Source organism: Melozone crissalis, unplaced genomic scaffold (genome assembly GCF_028551555.1).
Source record: "Melozone crissalis strain CALT ecotype California unplaced genomic scaffold, PUWL_Pcris_2 ptg000018l_1, whole genome shotgun sequence".
Classification (NCBI taxonomy): Eukaryota; Metazoa; Chordata; class Aves; order Passeriformes; family Passerellidae; genus Melozone; species Melozone crissalis.
Window position 1 is genome coordinate 31,572,671 of NW_026535796.1, and position 10,637 is coordinate 31,583,307.

Genomic DNA, 10,637 nt, shown 5'->3' on the forward strand with positions numbered 1-10,637 from the left:
TTACTTAAATTCTAGTAAAGTTTAGTCTACCTAGAACAGCAAACACAAGGAAGTGTGCAAGTCATAGGGATAGCCAGAAGCCTGAAATAAAGTCTTAAAGTTCTACAGGACAAGAGAGCCTAAACACAGTACCACTAGGTTACTTAAACTATTGGAGGGGGGAAAAAAAGACAGAAAGTATTTGGATTATTATCTGCTTCCTTGTTGAAAAAGGGCTATGAACTGAACATAAAGAGCCTGCATTTAAAAGCTCCACAGTTCAACTCTACCAACTTTTTAAAATAAGGTAATGATAAAAGAGCATTCCTTCAGCAGCATGTACAGTTCAGCTGCCAGTGGCTGCCTAACAGCGCTCCTTTATGCATACCAGGAGAATCATGTCCAGTTTTGCCATTTGTGGATAACGATGACAAGATACAAAAGCATGTGTTTGCCATAAATAGCTCTGGCTAACGGAGGATTGCTCACACAGAGCAGATCAAATTCTCTATAAGGAGAGCATTATTTGGCTCCCAGCCAAAACACGTCCCCTATGCAAGCCTCAGTAGTGGCAAACACTTTCCAGTTCTATTTACATAGAAGCTAACAAGTAGAACAGTTCATTTAGGCTAATTCTTGTACTGGGTCGGTCTAACTATAACCCACAAGAAACAAAAACTCTTTGCCCGCTTCGAACTCTGCATGTAGCTGTTATTACACATCATCTTACCCAGAAAGACGGCGAGCTGTAAAAACTCCTGCAAGGTTTTACTCTGGCATGTAGAACTTTAAGAACATTCAGGTACAAAAATACACTGCATGGTTAATTACTTTGTATTTTTGAGTTTCTGACACACGTGTTTCATGGAACTAATGGTCTCCAATAGTGGTAGCTTCTTTACTTTACGGTAAACTAGGAGCAGGTCCTTTATAGAACGGCCAGAACAGAGCCACAAAGTATTGTAAAGCAGTGCCTAAATCAGTATTAAAAACTTGCATTATTCAATATGAGATTAATGATTGTTTACCTTTACAATACTTTCCACAGAAGTTATTTGAAATATGCTTAAACACTTAAAAACTATATTTTCCAATGAAAACAAGGCAACGTTCTGTAATAAGCCACAAGTTTTATTGCAACGTGGCCAGTTTTTGATCTCAAAGAACAATGTTCCATTTAAGGCTCTTTTTAATACAGAAATTGCCACCATGACTGATGTTTCACAAAACTTTAGTGTTTCAAGACTCATGGTAAACAGATAACTTCTACTCCTGTTCAGTAGTGTACATTCAATGGAAAACGAAAGGCATCGTAACAGCTACTTCATTTATAAAGATATGCATGTAACAGGAATGAAACTGAGGTACTACAATAATTTGATGACACAGTTACAGCAACTTAATTGGCATTCCTTGGGGAGGGGGCGGGTCAAACATATTACAAAAAAGTGCTTTAAATGCATAGTGTTGTGTGCTGCCATGTCACAAAAATAGGCTTGTCAAGGCAGGTGAGGTGTATGAATGCACAAGAGCCTCATGGAACTGCAATCAAGTGCAACTGTAAGTAATACTGTAGAGAGTCTACCATCCGACCAGTGGACAATACTTTCAAGGCATTCGATTAGCTTACCCTTTGCTGTCTGCTAGACTATTTACATTAACTATCACATTCATTGAACATGTTGCAAGGAATGCCTGCAACGTCAGTTTTGGCCAAGAGTATGACGTGAAAGCATTCCTTGGATCCTACATAAAACTACCAGGATCAAACAGTCTAATGGCAATCACTGGTAGACTGCTTAACAATGACATCTCCTTCAGGGCGGTGGGGAAGGGGCTTATTTTTTGAGGAGGGGAGGGGATGGGGAGACTAATACTATTCCAATTGAACGAGCTGCAGAAATGGAAGCTCCTTAGATCCAGATGGCACTTGTCTGTCTTTTTATAAGGGTTTTCCTTCAAGTGAAACTACCACGTTGCCTCCCAATTTCTCTCCAAGTGTTGAACGGTCCTTAATATCATCCAAACCATTTACTTGCCACTCATGTTTAATACCTGAAAGACAGATGGACAACAATGTACTTATGAGAACCTCAACATCTAAATGGTACAGTGGTTAATGAGAAAAGCATTTTTAGGTCCATACCTGTAAATTTCTTTTTAATGGCATCTTTAGAGCTTGCGTAGATCATCTTGCTTTTTAAAGGTGCACTTTCAGGAGCCCTTTAAAGAAAAAAGCCAACAACAAACAGTTACTAAGTCATCCAGTGGTAGCTCCAGAATATTCAATTTTGACAGCGAGCTTTGCTTTCACACACCAGAATATAAATACCAGGTCTTCTTTCTTAGATTCCTTTGTCTCGTATGTGGCATCGTACAAAGCGTATCGGCAATCATTCAAAGGTAGCAACTTCACAAAGGCTGTGTAGGGGTCCTCCACAGTATCACCAATGTCACCAACCAATATCTGCTTTGCCTCCTCTACAATTATTTGTTTTTTGTCATCACTTAAGCAGAAGAGAACAGCTTTCTTTCTTTTTTTAATCTCTTCAGGGGTTGAAGATTTCCTTACTTTCATGTCATTAAAAACCTTTATGACTTCATCATTCACTGTTACTCCAGAAGCCTGTAAAATGAGATCAAAGGAATAATTTAAACAGCAAAAATTAACACTCACTAGAAGAAGATGATAGCCCACAGTGCTAGATAAAGAAGTCTGCCTGCCCCCGTAAGAATATAAATACTATACTCAACCTGAACACACTATGGATTTAGTAATATTTGTAGGACTGGAGCAGAGGATACAAAGGAGGCGTGAATTCAGTAGTTTCTTGTTGTAGATCTCAGCATTTTCAGCTCAGCAGTTCTGGATAGCAGTTTCATCCAACTAGTCACACAACTGTACTGCTCAAACAGTTTTCTTTACCTTATGCATTTGGCTTACTTGGGGGGAGGGGAAGAGGGAGGATGGGGGGGTAGGAACTGAACACAGGAGAGGAGTTTGTAATTTTCGGTTGGGATGGGAGGGGGTGGGGTTTTGGGGGATAGATTTTTGTTGGCTTTTTTTTTTCTAGTAGAGCAAACACTACAGCAGCAGCTCACATCCAGCAGTGTCATGACTCTCATTTTGTTGCGTGAGGTAAGGCTCTACAAGCAGCACAAATGTTTTCTGCATTGTGTCAGCTTCAACACCGCGCCTTAAGAACTCCCGAATTTTACTTCATACTGCTGCGGGAGTATTGTTTGACTGCTCTTCGTTCATATAAAAACACCGATTACAACTGTACAGCTCCCCATCAGGCTCGCAAGCCGCTCAAAATAAGAGCCTAAAACAGCAAGGAAACAAAACACCGGCAGGGCAAACGGGCAGCTCCAGGCAAAATGAAAATAATTTAGCAAACCCCGCTGCGAGTGAGCAAGCGAGCTCAGCCCATCTGCAGCGCCCTTGCTCTCGGTCCAGCAACTACATCTGCCGAGGCAGCGCTGCCAGCGCAGGCTGCCGGGAGGGAAGGCAGGTGCTCGCAGGGAGCCGCCGGCTTTGTCCCCGGGGGCAGAGCCGCGGGCCCCTCTCCCCGCTTTGTTCGCGGGGCCGGAGGAGCCCCGCCGCCCCGCGCCCCCGTCCGCGCGCGCCGGCAGCCCCGCCCGGCCCCAGCGCTCCCCCGCGGCCGCTCCCGGCCGCCCCTCGGGCCCGGGCACCGGGCGGCTCCTCGGGAGGAGTGCGGGACCCCTCTCTCCGCGCCCACCGCCCCTCACCGCCCCGTCGGGTATCGCACGCCCGGGCGGTGCCGCAGGGAGCGCTGCGCCGCCCGCCCGGCCAGGCCCCGGGCCCGGCCCCAGCCCCGCCGCCCGCAGCTGCCCCGCGGCCGCTCCCGCGTCCCCTTCCCCCCGCACCCGGCTAAAATTAGACTAAAATGGCCGCCGGAGGCCGCGGGGCCGCGCCGGGCCGGGCCTGCTCCGCTCAGCCTCGCTCGGCTCCTCCGGGCCGCGCCAGCCGCCCGCACCGCCCTCCCCGCCCGTCCGCGCCGCGCCGCCCTTACCATGGCGCCGGGTCCCGGGGCGGCGGCGGCTGCCTGCGGTGCGGGGCTGCTGCACGCAGAGAGCGCTGCGCTGCGCTGGGGGCGAGGCGGGCGGGGACTCGGCCGGGCGGGGGATGAGCCGCAGCGGCCGGGGAGGGCCGGTCACATGGGCCGCGCCGCCACCACGTGCCGCCGCCGGGCCGCGCTGGGCCGGCCCCCGCCGGGAAGGGCCCGCAGGCGGCGGGGCCCGCTCGCCGCCCGGTCGAGGCAGCGCCAACGCCGGACTGCGGGTGCTTGGCCTGGGCCCCGCAGGCCCGGGCGGCCCCTTCAGCGGGCCCCGGCAGCGGCCGGCTGGCTGCGAGGGGAGAGGCGGCCCCTCGGCTGGGCCCGGAGCAGCAGCGTCAGGCCGGGGCACGATGGCGGCGCGGCCGCTCGGAGCCAGCCGCCCTGCCCGCCCTGCCCCGCACCGCCCGGCGCCGCTCCCTGGGCCGAGGCGCTCTGTGCTGCTCCGAAGGGTTTGCCCCCTGCTCACGGCTCGGCGCTGCCAGGCTGCCCCAGCAGGCGGCACGGGCGGCATTGTGCCGCTGCCGTGTGCCACGCCGCCCTGTCCCCGCTGGAAGGGATCTGTGCTGCGGCCGCCCCGGGCTGTGCAGCGAAAGGCCCTGGGCACAAAGAGTGCTCTTTCTGCCGTCTTGGCAGAGCTGCTCAGACAGTGGGGCGGGACGCAGCACGTAGGGTGGAAGGTGCATGAAAAGATGAAAAAATGACAAGGACAGCTCTCCCGACAGTGTTTTACTGTTCCATACTAAGCTGGACAGGGCTTCAGGCGCAGGGCAACAAACACAGAGCATTTTATCTCTAGCCCTTCCAACTGGACAAGAGGATTCTCAGTCCTGTGTGACTCTTCGCCCTGAACTGGTGTGTTTGAACACCAAGGAATCCTAAACATTGAGTACCTCAAGGAGCTGTACCTGTGAGCCTCCAACCTGTGCTGTGACCAGCCAGCTCTCTCTCCCCCAAACACTTGAACTGCTACCAGCATGGTGGCAGAAACCGACAAGCCAGTGTTTGTCAGCGCGTGTGAATGTGTATTAGGTTCCTCTATGTGTTTTAGATACATATATATTCGTATCTTCATACTGCATTGTGTGAGGGATGTGTTGACATTTCTGCCCCCATTCTCCATTACTATACATTACCTTGTTGATCAGCTGAGACACTATGTTTCCAATATCCTTTTTGAGTTACACCCGACCCTCTGGGTATATCCTGCCCTCTGGATGCAGAATTCAAGACTGATTTGCATAATCAATATTCAAAATTAGATTCATCAGCCTTGAAATCACTAATCTGGAGCTGTATTTACCCCTCAACTCCTTACAGCCACACATTCCGGACTTCCTGCTGCCACTGAGCTCTGTTTGACTCAAGTCTTTTTTTCCTGATTACTCGATTACTTTTACTGCCTGTGTAAGAGCCAGCAATGTGGGACTCTGGAAGGAGTACCTTTATTGTGTATTTGGCAAGCAGGTGTAGCTGTGCTCATGTGCACTACATCCTCTGGTGCTGCTGACCACACTTGCTGCCATGGGCTCAGCAAACTTCTAACATGTGCACAGGAGCAGGAATCTGCTGTGTGTGAGTGCCCTAGTCTTGTGTCCTTGCAGAGCACCCTGAGCCACCTACATGGGGCCTCTGCACTGCATGTTCCAGGCTCCTAAAATGAAAGGTGTGGAGTTACCAGCTCCAGAGTTGTGTGGCTGGATAGGTGCTCCAGGGATGACAACTGCAACACTGTGCATGACTCACCCTCCGTTTTTAACACCATGGAAACTGAATAATGAATCAGGAGTGCTTGATACTCTCTTCATCTCACAAGGTGCATACTTGAGGTACCCAGGCACCAAGGGCTGCTGCTTCTGCTGCTGCACATCACTGACTGATACTTGGCAGTCACCAGAGTACAGAAGCAGCACAGACTGGAGGAGTGTGACTTTACAGAAATCTCTGAGACAGAAATGAGTTTGCCAGAATTTGAGAGCATTTCTTAGAGGTGAAAAACATGTCACAGGTAAACAGAAAGGGGCTTCTCATTTTCAAGGAAATTAATTTTGAACTCCCGGTGACTGCAGTGATCAGAGAAGGAATTTGTGACAGAGCCCACTGGTGAACTTTGGAGGCCACAGAAATGGCCAGTATCCAGCCAAAAGCAGTAATGACCAAGCAAATCTTACTGCTGAAGCACACCCAGACAAAGCTGTTTCCTTGCTTCGGCATCTCACTGCATCGGGAAGCATCGAGTTTCACCACCCTGTGCCACAAGACCTGCATCCCACCAGGCACCACCGAAATAGCCCAATGATTCAGAGAGCCCAGCAGCAGCAGCAGCAGCAGCAGCAGCAGCACTAAAAGCTTTGTGAATGATACCCTCTGTGGAGCACATGCCTCTGAGGAAGCCCTCCAAGGCTCCCTTCACCCTCTGTGGATGGAAGCAATGACTCACCGTGGAGCAGGAGGCACTCTTTGTTTGGATTCAGCTCCTGGATGCTCATTAGTGAGAAATTATTAGAATCGACTGAGCTGCCTTCTGCACTGAAGCTCTTTGGTATCACAGTCCTTTCCTTTAGTGCTCTGTGCATCCTATTTGTTTTTCTGTGGTCCTCGCTGAGCTCAGTGTTGCAACTTCAGCTTCATTTCCCGTGGAAGCAAGGCCTCTGCTTGGCTTCCTCAGGCATCCTCTCTGACCTGGGCTAGTCCTTATCTCAGTGACTTTTTGACTTGTTAGCTTGTTTGAGTTAAATCTGACACAAGAATAGAGGTCACAAAAGTAATTAAGATCCATAATTAAGTAATTAAATTTTATAAAATAATCCATTTGAGATAGAAGAAAGTGAGGCTATATGTCTACCAGTCCAATTCAGGAACCTGTTGGTTTCTGCTGGGGGCATTGGAGCTGTTACAGTGTAGCCAGATTACCTTCAAGAGGACTGAGCAGAGGGAAAGGAAAAGCAGAGGAGCTTGCATAGGTGCACACTGAAATGACAGAGAGTCTTAATACCATTCAGTTCAAAAAATCAACCTGTCAAGGAAGAGAAATGCATAGGAAACTGCATCTGATGTGATCTTTTGCTCAGGACACTTCTTTTTTTCCTTTGCTGTCCTGTGTACCCATGCAAAATACCAAATTTTCCTCTAACAATTCTGTATTTTCAGTGGGAGTGCAAAGAAAGCCAGACAAAGTCTAACTTTTGGTAATGTAAGAGAGCATTAGAGAAAAGCTGTGAAATGCTAACACTGAGTTTTTCTCTCTCCTTACATTGCAGATACATTACTCAAAAAAAAAAAAAAACATAAAAAACCACCCCAAAAAAAATACACACACAAAAAAAAAACAAAAACAAAAAAACCCCCCAAAACAGACAAACAAACAAACAAACACACAAGCAAAAAACCAACACTAAATATATTTGTCTCTTAAGTTGTGGATCCTGGCACGATTTTGCGGCAAGTTAGGAAGACCTGCAATGCCTCCCTGTGAGCTAATTGCGGAGCCTGAAGCGAGGGGCAGTGTGCGTGTGCTGGTGTGAGGCGCGGATCCGCAGCCAGCCCCATCAGGGCAGCTCCAGACTCCACTATCCCTTTTCACACTTCTGCAGGTTTAAGCAGCCTCGTCCAGCGGAGCGATCCCCAAATCCCCCTCGGGCTCCCCGAGCTCCCAGCGCACCGGGCAGCGGGCAGGGCAGGGCAGCGCAGCGGGCAGGGCAGCGGGCAGGGCAGCGGGCAGCGGGCAGGACAGCGGGCAGCGGGCAGGGCAGCGGGCAGCGCAGCGGGCAGGGCAGGGCAGCGGACAGGACAGCGGGCAGGGAGCGGGCAGGGCGGGGCAGGGCAGAGGACAGGGCAGCGGGCAGGGCACCGGGCAGGACAGCGGGCAGGGCAGCGGGCAGGGCAGGGCAGCGGGCAGGGCAGCGGGCAGGACAGCGGGCAGGGCAGCGGGCAGGGCAGCGGGCAGGGCAGCGGGCAGCGCAGCGGCTCCTGCCGGGGCCGGTCACGCCCGGGGGCTCTGCTCTCGGCCGAGCCCCTTGCGTCACCCTCACCGGGAGCCGCGGCCGCCCGTGCCAGGACATTCCCGGGCTGAGTCACGGCCCGGCTGCTCCCGCCGCCGCCGCCTCGCAGCGCGGCCTGCCAGCTGCTGCCCCAGGGCTGGGAGCGCTGCCCGCCCTGCCGCCGCCTTGCCCGCGGCTCCCGGAGCCTTTCCCGCCGCCCCAGCGCTGGCTGCGGCGCGGGGTGCCCGGGAGGGGCGGCGAGCGCGGTCCCGGGCGGTGATGCCGGCCGAGAGCTGCGATGCCTCACTGGGGTTAAGCAGCCTCTTCCCCTGCCAGGTGGGGAAGGCCCTTTCCAGCCCGTGTAGGGATGCGGCCGAGGAAAAGCTCCTTTTTCCCCTCCTCGCTTGTAAAGCTCGTCAGCCACCCGCGGTCCCTGGAGGAGCTGACCTGATGCCGGATGCCAGCAGGGCAGGCGGGAGGAGGCAGCAGGGAGCGGCACCAGCGTGAGCCCGGCAGGGATGCTCGAGGAGCAGCAGCCACACGTTGTTAGGGGCACGGTGGAATTCCCCCTCTCACACGTGTCACTGAATCACAACGCCGGGCAGCCACGGGCCTGGCAATGGACAGCAAAAGAGAGATTTAATTAAAATGTTATGTCTTGTAATGACGTGGTGTTAAGGATGGTATTTAAGCACAGCAAAAAAAACGAAATAAAAATTCGTCCTGTGAGAGAAACATGAAAAATAATGGCAGAACAGAACAAAAAATTCCTCTACAGTTTAAAATACAGGGAAACTTCACTCAGCCTTATTAATAAAAACAGAAGATAAAAATCACCTTTACATAATTAGCACATATTCGACTTCTATAAGGGTTTACACATTTGTAGCACTAGAAGAAATTGCTACTGTTTATCCTGCTAGCCTTTGTAATTCCTGTATGCCCTACAAAATGTGTCTCCAAATGCTGCAGTGCCCTTTTGCTATGCACATGCATAAACAGCACTCAGCAATTTTTACAGTTTCCCCATGTCTTACAAAATGAGTGATAGTCCATATGCTGGCAGTCTCCAAGTTTCTATCCTCAAGCTTAGAAAGTCAAATTCTGCTGCCTCTTATGCTAGGATTTTAGTAGACTTACCACAGCACAGAAGCAGAAGTTTTTGTTTCTTTTTAAAATCAGATGAGAGATAAAAGTGTGGTTTCTTTCCTTACTCTGTATTGTGGCTCAACAGTTGGTTCTTTGCTCACAATATTATATTAATTATATTCTATTACATATTATATTATATTTAGTATCTAAATATAATAGATCTTACACAAAGAAGGAGTAAGGACAGCAGTAGTGTTACTGAAGTGCACATCTACAATTCTCTTAGCAGTGAGTTCATCTTGTTTATGTTTCTGAAAACCTGTTGAGCCACAGAGCAGTGACTCCTCTCAGCAGACGAGCATGACAGCTGGAAAGGGTCATTTCTTGAACAGCCTCAGCCTGGTTTGCAGGACAACTGCCAAAAGTTAGGATACAGCCAGCCATCTCAGCAGATGGCACAGTTTAAACTGGTGCACCTCCAGGAAAAAGTGGCAATGGTTTCCAAAAGCTCTTTTCCTTTAGGATAGGTGCGTGCAGACCTTTGAGTTGCTGGGGCTGGCTGGCACATAACCTGTGTAATGATTCAATTTTGTTAGGTTCTTTTTTACAGGAGAGCCCCCCCTGAGACAGGGTTCCTGGTAGGACAAGGAATCCTTGTTCTTCTGTGCCTGGACAAGTGCAAAGCAGCACTGTACACAGATTGTACAGATCTTTCAGGCATTAAAGGAGTCTTCCAGGTTTGGCCTGATTCTGCTACTGACCTTCATTGCTCTGTGCCTCTTTTCCTGCTGGGGTTATGTCATCACGTTGGTTAAAGTCCTTGGAAAATGGACTGTTTCTAGTCATGATCAGCACTTCTATGGCATTGCAGGTCTGATTTAAGGAGACATCTTTTAAATACAAAAAAAGAATCACTAGTATAGGATCAAATACTCTTCAGGAGATAGATAAAGCCACGACTAAAGTGTGAAGATGGCAGAGGTTAATTCAAATGGCTTGTTTTGATTGGAAGTTTTAAAGGTCAGACAAAAAGGAGGACAGACATTTTTGGTTCTGGAGTTTTAATACTCTTAAAGTTACTCCAGACAGATCTCACATCCAGTTTGCAGCATTGCATCTGAATGAAAGGAAATTCTGTTTGATGAAGGTTGACCTTAAGGGTTGGTTCTAAGAAACCTCTTAAAAGCAACAACTATGGAAACAGAAGATGCACCGTCTCTAAATGTATTCAAGTATTTCAAAGACCCTGCACAAGATACAGTGCTTAAAAAGTTGATAGTGCCTTTTAAAACCACAAAGTTTTTCTTTTTCAGACAGCAATCTAAAAATAGAACTTTAGCTCAGCCTAACATGCTAAATACATGAGTTGAGATCACTTTCTGGTGGTTGAGGATGGGCTTTAGGATGACTGAGGCCCAGGAATATTTATAACCATTGCTGGATCGTGGGGCCTGTCGGTCAGTGCAGAAGTGTCCTCTGGTGACAGCAGCATTCACAAGCTGTGCCA

The 10,637-nt window shown here is 49.8% G+C and overlaps 1 protein-coding gene across 1 annotated transcript; it reads right to left on the bottom strand.

Moving 5' to 3' along the window:
* Positions 1 to 1,089: 1,089 nt before the first annotated feature.
* CFL2 (cofilin 2) lies at positions 1,090 to 4,113 on the bottom strand. Its single transcript, XM_054276159.1, has 4 exons — positions 4,017 to 4,113; positions 2,298 to 2,605; positions 2,126 to 2,202; positions 1,090 to 2,034 (listed from the first exon to the last, which is right to left on the bottom strand). The coding sequence occupies exons 1-4, from the start codon at positions 4,017 to 4,019 to the stop codon at positions 1,922 to 1,924; spliced, it is 501 nt and encodes a 166-aa protein (XP_054132134.1). The 5' UTR covers positions 4,020 to 4,113; the 3' UTR covers positions 1,090 to 1,921.
* Positions 4,114 to 10,637: the final 6,524 nt, after the last annotated feature.

Excerpts from the sequence above, each read along its gene's own strand:
- CFL2 (XM_054276159.1), bottom strand. Across the intron at positions 2,203-2,297 it reads GACCTGGTATTTATATTCTG|GGCTCCTGAAAGTGCACCTT; the intron begins GTGTGTGAAAGC and ends TTTTCTTTAAAG. Across the intron at positions 2,035-2,125 it reads CATTAAAAAGAAATTTACAG|GTATTAAACATGAGTGGCAA; the intron begins GTATGGACCTAA and ends TCTGTCTTTCAG.